Source organism: Oculina patagonica, chromosome 3, assembly GCF_052425735.1.
Source record: "Oculina patagonica isolate OP01 chromosome 3, crgOcupat, whole genome shotgun sequence".
In the NCBI taxonomy this organism is placed as follows: Eukaryota; Metazoa; Cnidaria; class Anthozoa; order Scleractinia; family Oculinidae; genus Oculina; species Oculina patagonica.
In genome coordinates, this window is record NC_135760.1 from 22,864,302 (window position 1) to 22,888,608 (window position 24,307).

The window sequence follows — 24,307 nt, forward strand, 5'->3', positions numbered from 1 at the left end:
CGTTCATGGTTTAAGCTTTTCGCGGGTCAACGTTTCTTTTATCAGGTATTAATACTTTTGAGTCTTAAAGACCAATCACCTAGAATTGAACCGATCCTGCATGTATTTTTCGGTGCGGAAGTTGCTGTATAACCTCTGAGTAAACTATACGGGGTGGCTCCGCCCAAAAGGGGTGCCTTTTTAAGGCCGGAGGTTTATAAAAGGGTAAGGAAAAGTGCCTTTTAGGTATTTAAAAGGGCCTTCCAAAAATATCTTGAACAGACCCACCGAACGGTTGAGTGGGTATTTTATGGGGTTATTCACGTAAAAAGTAAAGAAATAGATGTAGGATCCCTATTATAGGTATGTGGAAAGGATACCTTTTCGACCATTTGCTATCAAAGGTGTTCTGTTAAAATGGTATTTAAAAGGGTAAGGGTTTGGAACTCGTGGCGGAGCCTCTCCGGAATAAAAGTGCCTGACGGGGTAAAATGGGAACTGGGATTCGCCTATTTGGGACCTTTAAACAAGGAATGTACAGAAACTCGACAATGCTTCTTGTGACACGCGGCAAAAATGGGAATGGGACTGGGATTTGAGCACAATTTGGGCTGGGAAATGGGATTTATACTCCCCTATCCCCCACTCCCCCTCTTTCGGGACCCTCCATATAAAATATTTTTCAGCAGCCCCGGGAGTCACGCGAGATTGAAAGTGAGACGTCACGCAATTCAAATCATAAGGTCAAGATTTCAGTGAGTGCATCGGAATAAAAATCTCTACCGTCCTGAAGCCACTCACGCCAGTTCAAGATGGCACCAACAATAGTCTCAGGTATTGTAGAACTTATTTACCCTAGAAATGTTTTACAGTTTGTATGTATGGGAGTAAAGTGCAGACCCCGAAGGCACTTTCCGTCTCCGGTATTAATTAAGGGAAAATGCTTTATGACTAATATGCAACCTGATGTTTACAGGTACATGTAACTCTCCATCAGTCGACATGTTACTGCAGAAATTAGTACCACCTTTTAATAATGATTCATAACCAAGGCAGAAAAAGGTGAATAAGAAAACTGGCACCCAAGTGGCCTATTTTTCCCTCGGCCGTTTAGGCTCTCGAGCTTCTCTGCCTTCGTCTCGGTAAAAAATTATCCGAAATATTCAATCGGATCTGTTTGATTTCGGTTACTTTTGCACCCTTTTACAACAGTGCTCTTTCAGTTATAAATTAATCGTCAATCGTATTGTTTATTCCATTTAAATGTTGATTTGTAGGACGAGAGCAAGGAAAAAAGTGGAAATCATATAAGATCAAGAAAGAAAGTACTGTAAGGAGCAAACGTGTAACTCGAAACCAGTTGAAAGGTGATCTTGCAAGTCACACAACGACCCGTTACAAAGCAAAGTCAGGCAAGAGATTCTACAATTTGAGGCCACGAAAATCTACACAAGGTAAGTTATTGAGTAAGGGTGCGAACGAGCTATTTGAACCCAAGCAAGCGAACAAGCTATTTGTAACCTTAGAAAAGTCCGAGAGAGAGGCCATCGGTGTTAAGACCCAGTGTGGACCTAAACAACCGCAACGCTGGAAGCAAAATGCTTGCAACGCACTGCGCATTTTGATTGCACTCAGCTTTTGCTTTAAAAGATGTCGAGGTTGGTGTTGGGTTCAATGAAACAGATTGGACAGCAAAACGCGTACGCAGCAAAACTCAAAAAGCGGGACGCTGTAAAAGGGGGACAGGACGGGACGGGACGGGACGGGACGGGACGGGAAAATCCCAGAGCCCTCGCTCCTACTGGTCAGCGACACGGACCACAAGGAGTAGGTACGTTTTATTCAGGTTTATTAGTGACATTTAATGTACCAACTGATCAGGATATTTCTGCGTCCCTCTTAACCTGAGATCATGCCTTCCCTCCCTCAAAAAGAACGCCTGATCGCAGGTTAGGTCCCTCTTGGGTACTGAGCTTTGTAGCATTAGTTGTTTTTCACCGTGAAATATATGTTTACGAGAACACTGATTTCAATCAATCACCACTACGATGTAAACAAATCAAGGGATTTATAAAGATAAGGTGATAGGGCTAAATCACGCAAGGAGAAAAAACTGTCTCTATACCAATATTAACTTGAAAGAAATGCAGAAGATTTAAAGGCAAGTAGCTTTATCACTTTCTGGCTAAGTCTTGTTGAGTGTTAGTTCATTCTCGATAATATCACCAAATTCATGTTTCTTAAGTAACCCAAGCTCCTTCCTGTTTACAACGAACGACATAAATATTCATTTTCGCTATCAGTTCTAACTGTATCATTCTATACCAAAACCGATACCCTTTTGACACTATGACGAAAAATTACAGTAATCGTTTTCACATCGTGACACCAATATCTTCCCGCCAAAACAGCGCTACATGAAAATGGGGGCAGGAAGCGGGTATAGAAGGGCTGCAACCATCTACTCTCGCGTTCTTGTGCGTTGAAAACTATAGAGGCTGTAAAAAATCTAATACTGAACGTAAACTATAATCAGCATGATTTGGTTTAAAAAGCAAACTTGCAAAACTAGAAAGACTTTTTAAAATAGGAGCAAACTTGCAAATATGTTTTTTGGAAGAATTCGCAACAAAGAGAAATCATATAACAAAGTTATTTTGGTCTCTTGAAAAGTTGGTTTAGTTGATGTTAAAGCTCTCGTTGGAGTAATGACATGTTATTAAAGCGAATTTCAAAAATTCGCGTTAATTTTATTTTTTACATGTTAATTAAAAACATCTAACCAGAACTTTTCGCAAATTCGCGTTAATTTTATTACGCGTAAATTTTGTTCGCGTTGTTAAAATGCTTCGTTACATTCCTATAATAAGGTATCTAACATTTTAAACTGATCGGCACGAACATTTTGGTTTACAGGTGCGCTTAAAACAGAGGTACGCTTCTGTTGGCAGTTTACTTAGTTTTAATGTACAGTACTTCAACACAGTCGGACCATAGGAAATCCAACAATAATGGATTGATTTTGTAGAACAGTATTTGACAAATGACAGGAGTCAATTAGAAAGTGAGGATGTTAACTATGGGACATATGGTGTGGATAAAAATGGATTTCATTGGATAGGCTTGAAAAGTGAGATTCACGTGTATATAGCTTAGCTTCACCTTCTTTGAAAAAAAAAAGCTTTTGAAAGGTCTTGTAACAACATTTGGCTGAAGTTATCAAGTCTTAATTTAAAAAAAAAGGTTAAACTGGGGAATATTCTGTTCTGTTTTGCGCTAAACTGAGTTTCAGGCTTTTTTTTATACAGGAAGGCTTGATACTCAGGCTAGTTTTGAGCCCATGCCATACGACAGCGCTCGTCGTGAAATGAAAGCCGCCAACTCTCCGCAGCCGTTACACTTGACTTAGTACCGAACGTGCATATCAATTGTTTTGCCCACACACTAAAAACAGCTCAAGGGCATAAGTCGCCTGCGCTATAATTACCATACATGTTATGAAATTAGAAACCCTGTATTGACCGCATCGTGTAACAACAGCTCAATATCGCTAACTTTATCCTATTTTGCTCGCGTCGTCACCGTAATTCGCAGCTGAGGTCTTGAGGCGCGTCCACCAAATACTCAATTCCACTGCCTTCGCAGCTACCTCTCTTAACTAAACGTTTCCAAAAGATTAATTAAGAGGTAAGTTCAAACTAAAACAAACAATCTTATAGTTCGGTGGTTTCTGTTAGAGCTCTGTAACATGGTGCAGGTTTTACGCGCAGGTTGCGTGTTGCGAAAACAGTTTTACTAAGAGTTTTGTGATTTCCAATGTAGTGGTTTCACTCGGTTGTTGTATTGGAAGTTGCCTCAACAGAATTGTATTCTACTTTTAAGCCGAAAATGTTTCAAAAGCCATGCATTTCTTTGTAAAATTTAACTGTCTCTCGATGTAGCAGTTAACATTTTGACCAAAAAAATTCATTAATATAATATTGAATCAAAACTATTCAATTATTTGAACCATACTGCAATTACGTTCTCGCATGACAGATCGAGCTAAATTGTTATCTGGCGGAATCGTTCTACAATTTTAGAAAAAGCTTTCCATAAGTTAGTACATCTTGCTTTTACTCAAGATTACAAATATTCGCTTTTCAATGAAATGGCGCGCTTTTGTAGAGTAACATTACATTTTAGTCCATAATCATGTGACATTTTTAGTTCTTGTTAGTAAAGTCCTTGTTAAAGCTCCGCACATCAACACTGGATACGCTCAGCGTGCGGGAAGAACAGTTTACATTCCGCAAAAATCGCGTGAGGAAATAGTTATAAAAACTTCCGCGCGCTTCACCTCGAGATTGGATTTCTTGTTGAAACTTCTATTGTAAACAAGCGCGTTCTTTAAACGACTCCTCTACGTCATTCTAGAAGGACTGATTTTAAGCAATAACTACTTAACCGAATATCATTTTTTTCGTTCTCAGAATAATATAATTATTATGCTGCAGAATATATTGAGTTGTACGTGCCAATGCACGATCCATGCATGATAGTTGTTAACCTTCCCTGCTTACGGGGTCAGCATAAATACTTTAAACATTTTTCTAGTCTAGTCTTCGTCAATTTTTTTTTTCTAAGACGGTCATCCTTTAGTAATTTTCCCTCCACTGTAGAACAAGGAATATTAAAGTAGTTCCCAGCTAGACCGGATGAAAGAGTCAATTTTGTGGTTATTTACTGCGGAAGCAGGCAATTTGAGGTTATGTGCGGGCTACAAGCGAGATATGTGTGACCATAGACTTAAGCTCTGAGAGATAATTTGAGTCTGGCCTCTTCTTACTCAATAAAAGCAACATACAGACTTGCCAAAAGTTCCCACGACCGATGAGGTTGTTTAAAAGTGACCTGTTAATTGCTTTGTAAAAGAATTTAACCTATTTAACCTATTTCAATAATCTGAATTCTGCAGAGCTTGACAAGTTTAGAAGTTCGGCAAACATGGGCATCTTTCGCGACCAACTCGAGAACTATTTGGTCCGAATGGAGGAGGAACTGGACAAAACTATCAACTTCTGGCTGGATAACTCCGGCGATAAAAGAAATGGGTAAGAGAATTAACCGTGAAGATTGTTTGAGTTTATTTAAAGAGATATGGATGATTTACCAACCGAAACAAAAGGCCGTGAAGACCGCCTTTTATTATTAGTTGCTTGTTTTGAAATTAGGGCAAATTATTCCATGTGTTAGGCCTTGCGCAACTGGAAATAACAATGTTTTTGGTGGTTTATAGTTCGGTCTTCGATTCATGTTGAGTTTTCACACTGTGAGTTAGTTGTTCAGGTATTTAATCTTGCAGTAATTAATCAAAATTGGACGTAACAGATCTTAATTGAAAATTTCATGTCAAATTTCGAACATTTAACTTAAACATAAGTACTGAAAGTTCAGATATTGAATTTTATGATTTGTTACGTGTCAAATCTATAAAATTCTAAAGGCTTGTCAAATCTTGAAGTATCCACTTAATCTAGACATTGTTGCCGTATAACTCAAATTGTCGCCATTGAACTCACATTATAAGAATTTAAATGTATTGTACATCTTTTACAATTCTTTGTTACTTAGTGTAAAGAATATGGTGTAGATATTGTCGCTGTTAAAATGTCATACAATTTGAATACGTCGTAGATGACGTTCCTATATCATATTGGTCCGAGTACATAACTGATTAATGCTGTCCTAAGATATTATGACGGAATCCATCAGGAAATGAGTAATATTAATATGAGTTGGACAAAAATAGAGTACTTGAATAATTTGAATTCTATTGCGTTATTTTCTAACCTAAAAGCTAAAGATGTTAGTAATTATCCGTGATAGCACCAACAATAATTTAAAGGCACAAGAGAATGAATTTTAAAGTTCACAAGAACCATGTAAACTGTAGGTAAAATCTCACGTGTAGCTATTTTGTAAAATGTCGTCTTTTAAGCGATTCAGTGGAATTCAGTGGAACTTCGAAATTTGTTTTCGATGTTTGGTGTTGTTAGAAATGATTTTTTTTTGATAAGATATTTTTAAACAGTTACACAGAAGTTTCCAATAAAATGTAAATAATTTTGGTATATAGTTTTGTCCAATAAATACTCGAAGTCCTGGCGGGTTCCGTCTTTAACACTTACTTTCAAATTCGGAATTCGCAAAAGCTTGATAATTTTAGCACTCATGTCCAATATGGGTGTTGAACGCGATCCAGGTCAAAACCAACAATATTTACGCTTATTTTACCCGGTGTCCACGGCAACGTACGAAGTTGGAACCATTTCAACATTCATACGGTTTAAGGCGCTACAGGTCACGTCGTTTTAACCATTTTTGGAATGAATTACGAATTTTGCAATCCATTTCTATTAAGCTCTAGGATTTATGTAGTGTGAAAAATGCATCAAACCCGACGTGATTAAACATGAATCCGACGGATTAAAAGCCTCACTCATTTTTTAGCTTTCAAGAAATTACCTTTTAAGCAATGAGAGCCACAAAATAATACATAACTTTGGCAGAAAAACACCAAAGAGCCAAAGAGGAAATAATAAACCCCCAAAACAAGGATGATCAAATGCGGACAAGATTGAGAAAAAAAAAACTGGGGCACATTTTTGAAGACGCGACATCCGACTCTAGCCTCTTAAGCCGTCTGATCCCTTACCTTGTAAAGTTGACATTAGCTTTTAATTAAATGATAAGCGTTGTGTTTGTTGTTTTTGGATTGCAGGGGTTATTACGTTTGTCTCGACCGAGATGGCAAAGTTTACGATGATTCTAAGTACGGCTGGCTTGAAGGCAGGCAGGTTAGTCGTGTTGAACTTGTATTGTATCTTCAAAAGGTAACTGATCATCGGTAAAACCAAAAGTAACTTATCACAACTGGCCAGTTATAATTAACGCAAGTGCCTTGCAATAAGCCAATCAGTGCCAAGCGCGGGAAAACGCGGTGAGGCAAGTCGCAGTTGGTTTTTGGGTTTGCAATTGCTTCTGATTGGTTACAAAAAAACAGGCAGTTAATTCTGATTGGATGGTCAACAGATGAAGATGTCAATACTGGAAGAGATATTAAATAACCCTCAGTAAAGCTTTATGTCGCATAAACCAACTTGAACACTAACATATGTAAAGAGAAGACCCAACAAGTAGCTAATAACATAAAGGCTGAAGAAATATTTGAAAAACAAATGTTACCTTGTTAATAATCTCGTTGGTGAAAGTTGTCTATTCCTGAGTGTAGTGAATTGGGGGTCATAAATCGTACCCTATTTTAATGTCTAGCATCGATTACAGAGTCGTTTTTTTATATTGTAGGTATGGATGTACTCCAAACTTTACAACGAAACTTGGAAATATGGCAAAGTAAAGGTCTTAAAAGCTGCATTATCAGGTACCTGGGATGAATTCTTTTTAATGACGACACTCGTCAATAATTTCTTCCAAAAAATTATGACAAAGGAACACAAAAACAAAAAAGTTACAAAGTTGAGCTAGTATAACTTTCAGATAATAACAGCAGTTGTCCCTCTTATATTAAACATTTGGTCTTCTATTAATCTTAGCAACTATTCTGAGCGGAGTGACACTTGCACTATTTACAGCAATGAAATATTCATCAAATCTACCCCGGCTTAATATTCAAACCCTTTATGAGCTGAGAGCTTCTTGGACTACTAGCGCCAATACACCCTGCAGAAAAATAGGGGACTGTGAACAGTCTAGTGTGGTGGATGTTTGAGAAAATTCTGAAAAAAGTTGTATGGCAATCAATAAGTAAAACAGTAGAATCAGAAAATTTGGATGAATCGTAGCTAAGTGGATTTTATGTCGTTTTAGGTGGCGAATTTCTCCTAAATCACATCAAGAGACCTGAAGATGGACGATGTTATTTTCAAGTCACAGCTGAGGGACAGCCAATAAAGATTCAAAGGACGCTCTTCACAGAGTGTTTTTATGTGATTGCAATGGCTGAACTGGCGCGAGCAAGCAATCTTTCAAAGTACAAGGTACGAAATCTAACACTACAGATTTTGATCATGAAACTGAAGTCTTGAATTAAATAATTTAATAAACGTGCCCTTTGATTGCATGAGTCATGTTTTTACAAAACGGGTTTATGACATTCGTAAAACCAAAACTGAGATGAAAATATTTAACCAACCACAACGCGCCTAATGACCGCAATAAACCAATCAGAGCTTGCAGTTAAACTTGCAACCCGCGGCAAGCGCGGGAATCGTCGAGAAGCCAATTCTTGATTGGCTTTGGATTTGCACTTGACTGGCACCTGATTGGCTATAAACCAAAAAGCACGTGTTTTTGGTTAGAACAAGTTGCACGAGCATTTTGAACCAATAACTGCTAATGACCAATAACCAATGAAGCAAAGATTGCTTTTCCCAGTCGCGTGGTGATTTTTATACCTAATCGTACCTTTTTGGTACGCTTCGGCTGCATATCAGGCGAGTTTGGTCGAGCCATGGTTCGTATTTTGGCGAGACGCAGTCGAGCCAAAATACCCATGGCGAGACCAAACGAGCCTGATATGCAGCCGCAGCGTACCAAAAAGGTAGGATTAGGTATTTACCGTACCCAAATTCAGCCAAAAATTCGGTTATATTTATCGCTCTGTTGAAGCCATGCTTGCATGGTACGCACCACAAATTTTGTTAAATTTATCTTCAACACCTTTGCCAAGTTCCTCTTCTGCCTTTTTTTTCTGCTCGTTTGTTTAGAGTTTCATTCTCTAAATTTTCAAAATCCAACTTAAGCGAAAAATTTGGAAATTCCGACTCCATTTTTTTCAGTCTGAATGTCTCAGTACTTGTCGGCAAACATCGCGCAATTGGCGAGCGCGCTCAACTTAAGTTTGGCTGGAAGGTTTTTCTCTTTTTACGACCGCTAAACACCGCTAAATTTAAATTACGAAGTTCTGCATTATCATGTGGTAAAACGTCTTTTTAATTTATCGTTCAGAAAAACTACTTTACATCAAAGTGACCGTGATATGGTGGCATATCAGGTCAGTGACTTGATATCGTAGGATATCAGGACAGTAGATCGCGCTTCTGATTGGCTACTTGCGAATTTGGGTACGGTAAAGAAGTAAAAAGCGATTCTACTTCTATAAAATTTCCTGCCCAACAATTTCGGGGCTGGACACACTGTTCATTTCAGACAAAGCGTGCAGCATTGTGTTCCCGACTTAAACTCAACTGTTCACTGCTTTAGTTACTAGATAAAGCAGAATTTGGCTGCTTTTATTCATCTACATAGCCTATCCCGAACAGAAATGTAAAAATGACCAGCTAAGGAGAAAACAAACATCTCCATTTCAGGACGAAGCTTTGAGAATGTTATCTCTAGTGACGCACTGGGCACGCGTTGATGACGCAGACTTAGGCCGACCCAAGCTGTCGGGTCAAGAGGCGGCAAATCCTCTGGCTGTGCCAATGATGTTGTTGTATGTGATTGATGAGGTTTGTCGTGATGACGATGAGCTCCGTCAAACGTACATTGAAGATGAAGACTGGGCAGTACAACGGATGCTGAAACACTTACAGGTAAATAAGTGATGAAAGACTGGCCTGCCTCGACTAGCAATTTCTACCTGCGGCGGAGTCTAGTATAGGGAATCTTTGTTAACAATATTTGCATCATTAACATAAGCGCTCAACTTTCTGATCGAGCTACAAAAATATCAATTCTGCACATTGAAAGTACATGGTACGATTAACTTTCGCTATAAGTTTGAGCTCGCTGTTTTTAATACTTTTTCTGTGACGCTGGTTTGAAACTTGATATTTTACAAAGAATGTATGGGCTCTCTAGCGCTTTTGCCACCCAAACATTTTGCAGCATTTGGACACTAAAATCTCCTTGAGTATTGCACACAAAGAGATGAAACTTTCGCCGTTAATTAAGTTTCAAAAGCTCTTTAAATATCTGGAGTCACTTTGTATATAGCATAATGCCTTCTCTACGCAAAGTTGTGTGCTAATGCGAGGCAAAATGTAATTCATGACGTCATTAGAGATCGCCCTATTTGACGTATGGGAGGCAGGGTGGCCTAATGGTTAGAGCGCCGGACTCTGGATCGAGCGGTCCGAGTTCGAGCCCCGGCCGACGTCACTTGTGTTGTGTTCTTGGGCAAGACACTTTACTCTCATAGTGCCTCTCTCCAACCAGGTGTATAAATGGGTACCGGCGACATAATGCTGGGGGGGTACCCTGCAATGGACTAGCATCCCATTCAGGGGGGAGTAGAAATATTCCTAGCCGCTTAATGCTACGGAAACCGGGATAAGCTCCGGCAGTGTGTGCCGCTCGGCTCGTGGCTTCTCCTCTATTTGACGTCACGGCTACGATTTTCGTTTTATTAAGCCTTCCCCGTCGATCTTTTTGGCTGCATTTTCAGGCGGAGTTTTCAGTACTTGGCCCCGGTTGTTCAAAGGATGGATAATGCTATTCACTGGAAAGCATGGTTTGTTTTGTTAACACTAATCTACTGGATAGCGATTTATGCAGTGGATAGCGTTATCCCACCCTTTCAATAACCGGGCCCTTGTCTACGTCAGTCTCATCCTCGGAGACCCAGGGGCAGTTAGTGGGGGCGGGGGAAAGTCTATACGGGCGAAAAAAAAAAAATCGGCGAAGAAAAGTCAAGAACTTTTTTTCGTTCTTGACTTTTCTTCGCCGATTTTTTTTTTCGCCCGTATAGACTTTCCCCCGCCCCCACTAACTGCCCCTGGGTCTCCGAGGATGCGTCAGTCTGCAAACTTCAGGACTTTTGAGTGCACACAGTTTCGTTGTTTGATTGCTGTGGTAAGAAGAGATAATTCACTAAACGATTCTCTATTTAGTATGTAGGCTTATTTTTACTTGACTTTTTCTCACCTGAAGTCTCGCAAAATAATCGTTTACAAATAAAAATATCGACATTATTTTCGATAACATTTACTTTGCTTTTAGGCTTCCTAGGATTTGTGACGGAGCTGATAGCCTTGTATACACCTTCAGTTTCAATTTTAAGTCCCCCAAAAAACTTGGATATATCTGCTGTGGTTTAGATTTACCTCTGGTTTAAAATTTTTCAAGCCAGTTTGATTTTTATTTTCCTTGGTTTAAGATTATGATATTAAATGAGACTATGAAAAATAAAAATCAAGCTGGTTTCAAAAATTTTAAACCAAATAAAAATTCAAACCGCAACATGTCCAAACATTTGCTAAATCCTTTGAGCTATAACAATGGTTACATATAATTTCTTCTCTTCACATCGATGTACAATGCAGCATACATGTCGTGAAATTTAAAGCCTGGCTTTTACTATCGACGCAAGCACAAGCGCGATCACCCAATCAAAAGCCCTCTGGGCTTAGTGTCTCGTGACTCTTTTCAGAGTTTAATTTATTTGAAATTTATTTTATCTAGTTTGGAAGCTGTGCTCCGTCGGCGAATCGAAGGTCTATATTGGCATGACGGAGCACAGCTTCAAAACTAGATATAACAACCACAAGCTCTCTTTCAAGCATCGTAAGCATTCCCACGACACTGTCCTATCAAAGTACATCTGGGACCAAAGAGACAAAAACACCGATTTCTCAATTAAGTGGTCAATTGTCACGCGAGCAAGCTCTTACAGGGGAAACCCGTCTCGCTGCAATTTGTGTCTGACAGAGAAGCTCTGCATTCTATCCGCTGACAGATCTACTCTCCTCAATAAGAGATCTGAATTAATCACCAAGTGCAGGCACGAAAACAAGTTTTATGCAGCCAGTCAAAAGCAGGATCGCTCAAACCGCCCTCCATGAGTGTAGTTTAAATTTTCTTTCAACTGCTATTAACGGCACAGTCTGATGATCGCCTCGTGCGTGAAACTTTAAGTAACTGTCCGTGCAGTCTCAATCTTTTAATTATAGTATCCCGCTCTGCATGTATTTGCATCGAGCACTCGTACGATTGTGTGAAACCATTTACATTTTTCTTTGTTTATATATAAGATTACATGCTTAAAAACAAAGTTTTGAAATCGATGCCTTAATGGTATCCATTCCGATCACTATCACGGTAATTAAGCGTCCATCTTGATTCATATGCATACTAATTGATCTTTGCTATTTCTGTCAGGGCGGATAATGTTTGTACTTATAATTGTCACGCGACTTGTTTCCGATACCTTATCAAAAGCGATTTTTCCAAGCAGCCGAAAGTAGGCTTGACTTAAATTCAAAGTACATTCCAGCATGTAGCCGTTGAACAGTTATAGGACTCCGATAACAGCAGAAAAAGAATACAGACAGAAATGCTTGTGAAATTGCTCTGATAAGGTTTTCGAAAGTAGGCTTGACTTAAATTCAAAGTACACTCCAGCATGTAGCCGTTGAACAGTTATAGGACTCCGATAACAGCAGCAGAAATGCTTGAGAAATTGCTCTGATAAGGTTTCTGAATTGATTGTCGCAAAATATTATCTGCTCAAGTAACGCAACCCGTGACATGTAACCTATATATAGCGTGCACGTAAATTTAATTAACCAAAACATATGTATTGTAAACAAGAACCGGGCGAGACATTGATTGTTATCAAAAGCAAATGGACTCGACAATTTAGAGATAAGGTCTTTTAGAAAGCCGAAAGGATCTCTAAATAGAGCGTTATCTCTCTCTCCAGAGAGAGAGTCGTGACGTTCACTTTGCAATTTGGGTGTTAAGTTTTGTCTTTCTTACAGCGACGAGTTGACCTTTGGCGTGTGTCTTCGTGACTGTTGAATTCCCACACGTTTTAGGGTAATACTCGAATTGAAGACACGCAAGGAAAATAATGTCCACGGGATCTACCAGTTTTTTTTGAAGTAGTACTACAGCAATAAACGTAAAAAAAAGAAATAAATTTTAAGAACAGTAAAGCGTGCCTGTATTTTTACACAATAAGCCCTTTACAATAAATACTCCTAACCTACAGTTTGATAAACCAGCGCGTTAGTTGCGACCTTTGTAAAGAAACATTATCTGTTCTTTGATATGAAATTCCGGCGGCCTCAGATCACAAAGCAAATGTTGACAAGGCGGGAAAATTCCGCGGCCTCACAAAGCAAATGTTGACATGACGGGAAAAATGTTGACATGGCGGGAAAATTCGGCGGCCTCAGAAAGCAAACACGCATGGAATGCACCTCTCCCCCTGTAGATATATCTCGTGTCGTCATGACAACGTCATGACGTCACGAGACAAAAAGGACAAATTTTGATCCTTGTGCTTTTGCTTGAGTCGAAGCCATTTTCACGGAGAAAAAAGAGCTGTTATCCTTTGCGCTTGTGCTTGCGTCGCTAGTAAAAACCAGGCTAAAGTAAATGATCATCACAGGAAAAATTGTCTTAGATTTAATCATTTACCAACTTCTCCCGGCTATTACTATAAGAAATGCTCAGAATTTTTACTTGTCTTATTTGTTCCTTTGCTCTTAATTAGAGAAAGGGAAGAGTGGTCCTCGAAAAAGTCACAGAAGAAGGCAAAGAAATCAGCGGTGCAGAGGGCCGACTTCTGAACCCAGGCCACGCCATAGAAGCAGGGTGGTTTCTTCTTCAATACGCCAATCGCACACAAAATGACGAGTTAGCGAAGATTGCCATTGAAAAGTTCATAGAACAGTCCTTCGACACTGGATGGGACGACATGTATGGTGGGATTCTTTATTATTTGGACGCAAATGGTCACTCGCCGACGCAACTCGAGTGGAACATGAAGTTGTGGTGGCCGCATGCTGAAGCTCTTATTGCATTCCTCATGGCTTACAAGGAGACTAGAGATGAACGCTTTATGGAGAAGTTTGATAAGGTGTTCCAGTACGCATTCTCACATGTAAGTAATTTGGCATTTTGATACATCGTACGGTAGAGTTCCGAAAGTACCGACCGACGTTATACTTTCGAAAATTTAGTTTTATATAGAAGAATAAAAAAGCTTTAAGCTGCCCCCTCTCCCCTTCTTTGGCAGATACCGTAAAATTAGCGAGCAAGCAGCAACTGAAAGTTTATAAGAACTGGGGAAAATGGTTAAAGGGGCAGTGTGGCATGATTTAGCGCCATTTGAAAATGCAGTGAAGGTGTTGACCTGGCCTTTCCAAAAAGCACTGTACTGGTCATGAAAAATTGTTTAAGGTGATTTGGCTATGGATGGACAGACAGTAGAAGCCTAAAACTTAAAATCGTCGGGCCGACGTTTTCAAGTTTAACAGTGGTTCTTGGAAGAAAAAACCACTGATTACATTTATTCACACCTTGGAGAATGTATTTATGCCTTTATTTTGTTGTTTAAAGATCATGTTGTTGATCCCTGAGCGAACCCTCATAATTATATCATAGTTTTCACAAAACTTGGAAGATTTCTCGTGAAACTGCTCCTTTAATAAGAAGGGGGGGGGGGGGGGAGGAGGTTACGCCTCCTCCTCTCTCCTCTTTCACGCGAGAATTACATGATTATAGCACCACGGCCACTTTCATGTCAAGCAGACTTGTACAAATCGATTAACTATTTATTTATTTTTCTTTTAGTTCTCTGATCCTAAGTATGGTGAGTGGTTCGGCTATCTCAGCCAGAAAGGAGAGGTCACACACACTTTCAAAGGCGGACCATTTAAAGGCAAGTTTGTGTAACTTTTTGCTGTCGTATGTACAACTATAGCATTTTCGTCCAGTTTTTTCCAATTAGAATTAAAAAATTTTGTCGAGTGCCTTACATCCAAGCCAAAGCAATTACAACGGCCAAACAACCAATGAGAACTCAAAGAAAATACACGTGACCGTCGCTAAGCGCGGGAAAACGCGTCGAGCAAGTCGTGATTCAATTTAATCTTGCTTTTGATTGGTTGATTGGAAAGGGCACATTTTTTTAAAACAATCACACAGCACAGTGAAGCAAACAATTCAGATTACATGTGTCACTCGATTGAAAAGCACTGTATTGAAAAAAAATACTAAAATTAAAAAAAATACGGGTTTTGGTGTTGTGTTTACAGAAACAAAACATTATAATATTGTTCAACGAAGGTGGAAACGTTATTAATTATATTAATCCTTTGTCCAACGAGAAAGTTTTAAAAGTTAACATAATCATACAAAATTGCTAATATAATTAATGTTCACCTCTTAATTGAAATCGTAGTTTTAGATGCAGAATATCACAAAATAGGCCTTATTCGTAGTAGCCGTAATAACGGTCTTTGTATTTAAATGCAAATTAGCCATGCTGAAAAAGACAATTTTGGGTTGGGAACAAATGTATATAGAAGCTCTCGGAAGATCTTACATGAATGGCTCGCTACCTTTCGAGAGAACAATAGAACAAAACATTAACAATGCCCCTAGCCCCAAAAACAATACCAACTGCTACACTAGAGGACTAGTAGAATTGCAAACTTACAAGAGCTGCTACAATACTGGACAATTTTGAGAAAATTTAATCAAATGAATGATTTGCCACTAATCGGATCCTGTGTTTTGCGTGGAGGATTCTGGGATCGCTAGGGGGCAAACATTGCAAGTCGCTAGAAGAAAATGTATGGCGAAAAGTTGTTTTGACGTTCAAAAATACGATTTTGGAGAGAGATCAACGCTTTTTCGCGAGTATTTTATCAGGAATGGATTTGGGCATTGTTGATACTCGAAAGTGTAAGTTTTTGTTTGAATAACCGTGAAATATGTGATCAAGTTTACCGATAAACCTCCTTGCTTTCGTAAGGTTTATTTTGAAATTGACATCTCAAAATGGTCTCGAAATATTACAAGTTAGGATATAGTATATATAGTATATATAGGTATATAGTGGTCAAGTCTCTGAAAATGTAATTTGCAATAAAGTTGGTTTTGTCCCTTTCACTCTCAGAGGCTTTAAACTTTAAGTTTGTTTGTGACCATTCAAAATAAATCTGGAAAATTTTATTTCAATTTAGAATAACGGTTATTTTTTTTACAAATATTTCTACAGGTTGTTTCCATGTCCCACGCTGCCTTCACATGTGCATCAAGATGCTAAAGGAATTGATTGAAGAGGAACCAATGACAAACGGCTTGCCTAATGGCTTACCTAATGGCTTACCTAATGGCAATGGTACCTATATTAACTAGGTGCATTAAAAGAAAGCATAGGCAATATCAAGCAGGCATGTTCAACATAATGGCTGCGGTCACACGTACAATGTAACTTAAGTTTAACTTTAGTAAGTCTCGAGTTACATGACGTCATACCTAACTGTAGTTGGTGCTTTCGGTCGACTTTGCGGTCACACTAATGTAGTTAACTATCGTTAGTTCTGATTAGCCTTTGGATAATTACGAATTAAAATTAGTTCATGACAGCCCTCGTTGTTGATCCGTTAAATGTAAAAAAAGTTGACCGTCCAAAGCTGTGTCAAGTCGTTCTTCTAGTTTTTTTTTCTATTTTTGTATGGCAACTTGGCGTTGTAGAAAAAATGAAATAAGGCATAACTGTTAACGGATGCTGGACGCCGAAGAATTTAAGTTTTATTTTTGCTTACATTGGTTATATGTAATTTCTTGGCATGTTGTTTTTCTTTTTTTCCCCTCGCTTTACGCTTTATTTTGCATATTTACGTTCATCTCGCACTTGCGAAAAGAATTGTCACATTCTGATTGGTTGTTTATTTGTAAACTTAAGACTAACCCATGAACCCTGCTTGGGTATAACTTTAGTAAGTCTGTATTGTTTTGGATCACCGAGGCATAAATTTTCTAATAATAAACTATAGTTAGAACTATAGTTCTAACTATAATGTGAACAGAGAAGCGTTGACATTACCGAAATAGCTAACTATAGTTATCCCCATCTTTAAGTTAACTATAGTAAGTAGCCTAGATGTGACCGCAGCCAATGTCAAGGTTATGTTGTTCATTGTTTTAACCTGATGAACTGTGAATGAGTGTGGCAAAAAGTTTTCCTGCATTTGCTTTGAATAAATCAAATATAAGCTGTAAGTAGTGAAAAGCTTTAAGACCAAGGACTTGAAATGAATACTGTAGTTAGTAAACTGTAAAATTTCAAAGAATAAGCCCCCTTCCAACCACCCAAAAATAAATAAAAATAAGCCCTGACGAATATAAGGCCATTGGCTTGTATTTAGTTAAACTTTTCTGATTTTAAGCCTCTATTGTAGTACTAATTTCATATTTAACATTGTTAGAGAAGAGATTATTGTTCAGAGAACATCACATTATCTGAAATGGACAATAATTTATTTACTAACCAAACTAACAAGGTCAATTTCAGCAGAGACTTCAAATAAAAAAAAAATGGAATGGATATTAATTGGAATTAAAGAAAATATTCAACTTGGCCCTTCTACAGCAAAGAAACTATAGAATTATGCTAAATGAAATGCAAAAACTTATATTTTTAGTATCACTAAATTAGAAATTATACTACCCAATCAAGAAAAAACTCATACATTTTGCTATTGATAATTAATCCTAGATTAAACAAATTCCTGCCCATGGTTGAACAAATACAAGATGAAATGGATATAAATTTGCCAGAATTGTTGTAAAGTAAAGATACATATACTGCAGTAATTTTACTGGCACAAAAACAAGCACTAAAATGGATGAATGAGAGCAATACTTTGTCACTCATTACAAGGGTAAACTGCATGGCTAAAAAATGCAAAGAGAATTTTGGTACAAAACCAACAAACAAACTTCAGATATCAGCCATTTTCAGCCATTGCGTAGCTAAGCTGTGACATTGTATCTTTCCACAAAACGTTTTGACCATTGCATTAGTCACAGAAATAATACTCTGTACCTTAAGTAGGTAAAGATAATTTATGGCAATGTCAGTCATTTTACAATAAATAAGTTTGTAACATGTAAATACACCAGCATAATTTTGAGATTTATTATTATTTTAATAAAAGCAGTATTCTTACAACTGTTGATTGATTTATTCATGTCAACTCATCTTTGTCTATTGCTGCCTGAGCCATGAAGCATGGTGGTCACATACCAAAAGGTTGTTGTGGCTTTAGCACACACTATGTCTTGCAGCCATTAATTTGAATCTACCGGTATTCAACAAAACCGTGTTTAAGTGATCACAACCATAAACAACCAGAGCACTCCACATCCAAACTGGAAACACACAGAATCCAAGTAAAGCCAGCAGGGCATAACAACAGTATCGTATGCCAGGTATAAACTTGTCATGAAGTTACAAATACCACAGGCAATATAACGAACATTGCCCATACACTTTTCCACAGAACTTACTCCCTGAGATGAACAAAACATCCTTCTAGCTGACTTATTTATTGACCTTGCCATCATTTTTCGGGAAACCTCTTTTCCTTCCTTTCTCTGCACTGTCCAAAATGTTTGAGTATGATTCTTCAATTTTCTCTGAATTTTCCTGTAAAAAAGAAATAAAAATTCAAACTTTTAAAGACTGTGGATCCTTACGCAAGATCTGTTTTCAGCAAGAAGCAAGCCAGAGAAGTTTCATCTGTAAGGAACATTTGACATTTCACTTACTGGTGTAGTTGTGTCATTGCCAGTTAAAAGTGTCCTAACAGTGTTTTCAATTGCCTCCTCTTTATTCATGCCCTGTTTCACAAGGTTCATGCAAGTATCCACAAACCTGAACAAAAAGAATCAAATGGCTATTGACGTCAACTGTCATCAGTTGAAAACCAAGCAATATTATAATTACAGTAAAGACATAAATCATATACTTTTTAAATTTCACATTAAGATTTTGATACCGGTGTCCAAAATAAGATTCGACTGATAATTCATTGTTGATTGGATTTAAGCATCTGTCTTCATGTGACAGGCAGGTTTAAATGAGAACATTTGATTGGTTGCCCAACCTCTGCATAATTTCGACTGCAAAATATCAGCAGTTGCCCACAGCATGTTTTTTACAACATACACTTTTTCTGAACTTGCAATACCAAAACAGAGGTACAGATTTATTTTTCTGAAGAGGTTTCATAAGGCTCATGGTGATGAGAAAAAAAAATGTTTAGCGTTTATCTGGGTTTAATGTACCGGGTAAGTATAATCTTACCAGCTTCAAAAGAGGGTAGCAAAGGGGGTGTCGTGATCCCGTTTCACGCACAAATTTTAACCAAATTCACCCGTCACGTATACTTGAAACAGCAGAATTCAGGAATCATATGTCTTTTCCAATTATTTTCATGCATCACAGTGTAATTGTTGTCCTATTTTCACACGCCACGGACTAATATTTGCCATTTTCACGTGTCACACATAAACCCTTTGCTACCCTCTCAAAACTGTAGCAATGTGACCTGTCTTATTAAGCTTCGGTTTTCAGATTTTAAAAACTCTTTTGACTAAATCGGGAAGGTGCTGTGGGCTAATGGTTAGTGTGCCTGAATCTGGATGGAGCGGCTTGGGCACGAGCCCTGGCCAGGTCACATCATTGTGTTCTTGGGCAAGACATTTAACTCTCACAGTGCCACAGTCCACACAGGTGTATAAATGGGTACTTGTAAATTTACAGTAATGCTGGGGATAATCCTGCAACAGACTGGCATCCCATCCAGGGGAAAGTAGAAAATACTCCTAGTCACTTCATGCTACAGAAACTGGGATAAGCTCTGACCTGATGGGCCACTTAGATCAAACCCAGATTTTACCTCACCTTTTGATCAAATGACTGTTTCTTAACAATGTTATGTTATTTAAGAAGTGTTCCATGCCTTACTTGTGTACAATGGAACTACCTTATTACATGAAATTTTTCGCGACACGTTAATTTCGCGATTTTGAGGTGCACATATTTCGCGACACTTAAATTTTGCGATTTTGTGAAAATTTTGTATTTTTAATCACTTTAATTTCGCGTTTTTGAGTGAGACGCAATTTACATTTTCTTGGCAATATATTTTGATATGCCTTTGAATTATATAAAACGACTTCATCGAAGGAACAATAAAGTAAAAATTAACAAAAACGCAGGGGGACTTAATTTTGGAAATAACAAAAGAAGAGCAGTTCCCACAATTTCTAAAAGGGAGTAAATTGACGACAACCTCATTTACATTGATTACTGATATATGCGAGTCACTTAAACTTCGCGTCATGTTATGTTCGCGACACTTATTGTTCGTTATTGTCACTTTATTTTCGCGATTTTTTTAGAATCGCGAAATTCGCGAAATTTAAGTGTCGCGAAAATTTCATGTAATAAGGTATGAAAAATATTTGTAGAGTTGTGCACTTGTGAAGCTAGGCAGTTTCTCTCAGCTCAGGGTTCTCAAAACAAGCCAGCAACCGCCAGAGTTCCGCCGATTTTATGCCGCCAGTCACACTGGTCATAGCAATTAGCTTGCCACAAACAAGCTCGGCATTGTCACAGCCACCTATCCTTCCAATTGTTGACACCTACTTCAAAACATTTTGAAACCCTGTCAGCTGGACCTCAAGCAACTCAAGCACCTTTCTTGTGGTCTCCAAAACAATAATACCGTTAATAAAATTACCAATGAACTGCTTCTAATGTAGATGTGCATGTTTTAAGCTGCTTACTTGTTACAGTGAGAAGGGTGATCTCCCCAAAGGTATAAAGGTTGATCTGTTTGAAATCTCTGGTAAAAATACCTAAAATCAAAAGCATACATTATTATTATATAATAGATCACTACTTGGTCTGGACACATATATGTTTAAATGTATGTATGTTATATGTGTTACCATGTATGGAGCATATGGCTGTTATTTTCGTGTATGATTGCTAGGCTTTTGTATTTTTTTTTTTTTTTTCCGCTTAAAATTCCTTTTATTTTTTTTCCCCTAATCAAATTAAGAAAAAAAAGCATATGATTGCACATATTAGGCTTTGGCATTTACTGCGGGTTGTCAAGCTGACTTGTGAACTTTGGCATGTTATTTGACTGTAAGTGTCAGTGGTAGGTTCTCCAAAGGAAAGTGTCAGGTTGCGTAGATCTTCTACAACTCATTCTTGTCACTTCATCTGACTGTTTGAATTGATTCGGATGAAAAGAGAAAAATGAAAACTACCATTTACTAAGATCAGTATACAGTGTAGGAGTAGACCTTGGTCACTGGCAGAGAAATGTGAAAACCTTGGCACATCTAATTCTCTGACATGGGATGTAAACAGAATGCACCCTGGCCCACCAGGTGAGGGGCCTGGACACTCGGGTGGGTGTCACATGCCTGTACAGCAAGGTGCACTTCCCAGGGATCGGACGGGGACCGAGGGGAAGACACAGGACGAAGGAGGGGAGAGAGGGGGGACACAGGACCCCGCGAGGGGCGCAGGGATGCAATCGACAGTAAATGTACGTAGTCATGTCTCATCAATGGATGCTAGCTTATCCTGGTTATGTATTAGTAAAATTAAAGGTTCAACATGCCCCCTGGCTCCCCAGGGCATATCCCAGGCATTTGACACCTTTGCCTTCCCAGGAGGAAGGGAATTTGATAATCGAAGTCTTCCTGGGGGTGGGGAATTTGATCAGACCACACTAATAGGGTGGGGAATTTGATTGCAGACTTGATCATGTTGATTTCTGGTTATATATACGTGTCCCAGTAAACTCAGGTGGGTTTATAATCATGACAGATACCGATTATCTTCAACATATTGGTTATCTTCTATGTATTAATAATTAGGAGATAGGTCCATTTCATTTTTTTTATTCACCCCTCCACCCCCCCCCCCCCCGCCTCAATGATGAGGAAAGTTAAGATTTTTCCCCCAAGAAAAATACAGATCAAAATGCCATATGGTGCAGAAATAACCTGATTTTTCTTAACCACATCAGAATTAAGCCTGCATTTTTCCTTACCCAGATCAAAGAATGCTGACGGAGCTACCCCATCAGAAATGACTTTCAAAGCTCCTTTAGAAAATCTCGACAACAAGGGGGAAGGGGGAGGGGAGGTGGATATAATTGGAAACGGCCCATAGACGTCTACAGGCAGTTTGTTGGCTGTTGACTGCTGAGTGTTATAGAGAAACTAAACCTTACTTTCTAAATTCATCCTCCGGGTAGATTATCTTGTGCATAAATCCCTCATCGCCTTTTCTGTTTATTTTCGTCTCTGCCAACGGGGGAAATGCCTCGGCTACTGGAAACCATACGGGTGGTTTTGATAAGGCCCCCGAACGTAGAAGATTAGTAACACTGAAAACGAAGAAAGGAATAATACATAACCGTACAAAGCGCTCCTTAAAACCATTCCAAAACTAAAGTGTTACCGTGAAAGCACAGTGCCTCGCAAATGCCTTGATCCAGCCATAACCAACTTATCGCGATCGAGCCATGTGTGCCGCCATCTTGGATCAATACACTTTTGAAGTAAACCGCTGAACAGTGAATCAGCCATCTCAGGCAAAAAGAAATCTGGGTACGAGATTACTGTGAATGAAAATAAATGGGAAAAATGCAGGGAAAACCAAATTTGATTTTATTCCCAGTATTACATGTAACCCCAAACATGTTTTGAATACACTTGTTTCAACAAAACATGTTTCACCTTAACATGATTGTTATTGAATTGTCCACATTAGGTGTCTGACAGTTTCAAACACGTTTCATGTCTGCATGGTGTGTAATTTTTGCATAAACCTGACTTTAACCGAAAAATGTAGCTCAAAATTCCTATAAAATTCCAATTAATTCTTTAGTTTTGTGTTAATTTTCAAGCCCTTTGGAGGAGTGCTTTCAAGCGTACTGCCTCCTTTCAAGGAGACAGTATTGCCAGAATTTGCGAAATCTTCACATTTTGCGAATTTTGGTTTTGCATTGTGATGCTGTGCCCTTGTATCCGCCGTCGTTAACTTTCTTGGCGATGTTCTCCCAACTATTCTGCTTTCTACCCATCGCTGATCATTCATGTTGTATCGCTTTATCAGCCCATACAGTAAACACCCGCGTGTAAGAACCTACAATTTTCCCCGGCAATTTTCTAAGTTTGGCAAAATAGGTTCTTGTATTTGGGGGTAGTTATTGGTAATTTAAGCAAAGTAGGTTCTTAATAAGGTTCTTAATTTCTAAGGAGGAGCCATAGTTTTTGATTGTACGAGAAGAAAAAAAATGGGTTTGGTCCTTCATTATACAGCATTTATTCATAACTGTATTGCTTCAAGCCTCATGCAAGGTCCAAAGAAGACAATTACAGTCTATGTGAATCTGTCTTTTCTTTATTTGTAAATACAGTTTGGGATGTTCTGTTAAAAATGTTCATAAAAATTTTCTATAACCCACATATAAGAACCTGCTGAAATTTGCTTGGCTAAACAGGTTCTTATATTTTGGGGTATTAAATTGGCAAATTTCTGCCAGCAGGTTCTTAAACCACTAGGTTCTTACACGCGGGTGTTTACTGTATTGTAAATAAACATTTGGTCTCGCAGTACGCCCAATTTTGGAGCTTTTGGCACTCGCCTCCTGTCCGCCATTTTTTACTTGTTTCGTTACATTATGGTTGAAACTACCTCGCGAGGTTTTTCACGGCATGTTCAAAAGAATCATGTTTCACAGTGGCGGATCTAGGGGAAGGGCCCAAGTCCCCCACCATATTTTTTGGGCAAATAGAGCAGCGGGGCGACGGCACCCCCCGCGAACGCGCCGAGGCCAACACCCCGCCCAGCCAAGCGGGGGGGGGAGGAACCAAGAACGAGGGGGGGCTAAGGCCCGAAGGGCCGAGAAAATTACTTTCGAGAGCGGGCCCCCTCCTTATTCCAGGGCCTGCATGATCGGGCCCCCACTTAGCTGAAGGTCTGGATTCGCTACTGTTTCAACTATGATTCGCGCAATGCACTGCCTGATATTTGAACACTTTTCATAACGAAACATGTTTCATTCGTGATCATACTAATCATGTTTCCGTCTAGTAGTGTGAACACAGCTTTAGAAAGGAAGCCACATCAGCTGTTTTTCATGCGTGCCCTCTGTCCACATGGAATTGGAATTTGCAATGTTTGTTTTTCCGAAGGGAGGAAAACTGAAGAACCCGGAGAAAAACCCTTGGAGCAAGAACAAGAACCAACAACAAACTCAACCCACATACAGCACAATATGGAATCATTCTCGATTCAGTTAGAGTAGACCACGAGCAGTCCCTATTTTTTTCGCATGGGTCCATCGAGCTTGAAGCGAAAATGAATTTTTTTCGAAAAAAAAAAAAATAAACGGGGGGGGGGGGGGGGGGGGGGGGGGAAAATAGGGACTGCTTGTAGTCTACAGTGAGAGGAGAAATCATGTCTACTAGAGTACATTCCGAA

At 38.8% G+C, this 24,307-nt stretch overlaps 3 protein-coding genes across 4 annotated transcripts in view; 1 reads left to right on the forward strand and 2 right to left on the reverse strand.

Moving 5' to 3' along the window:
• The window catches only part of LOC144645265 (uncharacterized), a 51,250-nt gene extending 44,610 nt beyond the window's left edge, over nucleotides 1-6,640 (reverse strand). Inside the window, exon 1 of the mRNA XM_078504767.1 lies at nucleotides 6,635-6,640. The gene's annotated coding sequence lies outside the window, so the exon portion shown is untranslated. The remainder of the gene's footprint in view (nucleotides 1-6,634) is intronic.
• LOC144645343 (N-acylglucosamine 2-epimerase-like) lies at nucleotides 700-17,956 on the forward strand. Of its 2 annotated transcripts, XM_078504889.1 has the most exons (10): nucleotides 700-813; nucleotides 1,257-1,433; nucleotides 4,937-5,072; nucleotides 6,743-6,818; nucleotides 7,327-7,402; nucleotides 7,849-8,018; nucleotides 9,351-9,575; nucleotides 13,484-13,873; nucleotides 14,566-14,653; nucleotides 15,998-17,956. In XM_078504889.1, exons 1-10 carry the CDS (start codon nucleotides 792-794, stop codon nucleotides 16,135-16,137), a joined length of 1,500 nt encoding a protein of 499 aa, XP_078361015.1. In that variant the 5' UTR covers nucleotides 700-791; the 3' UTR covers nucleotides 16,138-17,956. The 2 variants fall into 2 exon arrangements, with proteins under 2 accessions (XP_078361015.1, XP_078361016.1); XM_078504890.1 differs by lacking the exons at nucleotides 700-813; nucleotides 1,257-1,433 and adding an exon at nucleotides 3,506-3,666.
• Nucleotides 17,910-22,681, reverse strand: LOC144645465 (small ribosomal subunit protein mS23-like). Its single transcript, XM_078505047.1, has 5 exons — nucleotides 22,280-22,681; nucleotides 22,050-22,205; nucleotides 20,581-20,652; nucleotides 18,556-18,661; nucleotides 17,910-18,433 (listed from the first exon to the last, which is right to left on the reverse strand). The coding sequence occupies exons 1-5, from the start codon at nucleotides 22,405-22,407 to the stop codon at nucleotides 18,329-18,331; spliced, it is 567 nt and encodes a 188-aa protein (XP_078361173.1). The 5' UTR covers nucleotides 22,408-22,681; the 3' UTR covers nucleotides 17,910-18,328.
• Nucleotides 22,682-24,307: the final 1,626 nt, after the last annotated feature.

Bases quoted from the DNA above. Each gene is read 5' to 3' on its own strand.
- LOC144645343 (XM_078504889.1), top strand. From the start codon at position 792: ATGGCACCAACAATAGTCTCAG. The intron at 1,434-4,936 runs GTAAGTTATTGA...TGAATTCTGCAG, and splicing joins GCCACGAAAATCTACACAAG to AGCTTGACAAGTTTAGAAGT. The intron at 13,874-14,565 runs GTAAGTAATTTG...TTTTTCTTTTAG, and splicing joins TCCAGTACGCATTCTCACAT to TTCTCTGATCCTAAGTATGG.
- LOC144645465 (XM_078505047.1), bottom strand. From the start codon at position 22,407: ATGGCTGATTCACTGTTCAGCGGTTTACTTCAAAAGTGTATTGATCCA. The intron at 22,206-22,279 runs GTAACACTTTAG...CTTCGTTTTCAG, and splicing joins CGAGGCACTGTGCTTTCACG to TGTTACTAATCTTCTACGTT. The intron at 18,662-20,580 runs GTAAGCAGCTTA...CTTTTTGTTCAG, and splicing joins CACCCTTCTCACTGTAACAA to GTTTGTGGATACTTGCATGA.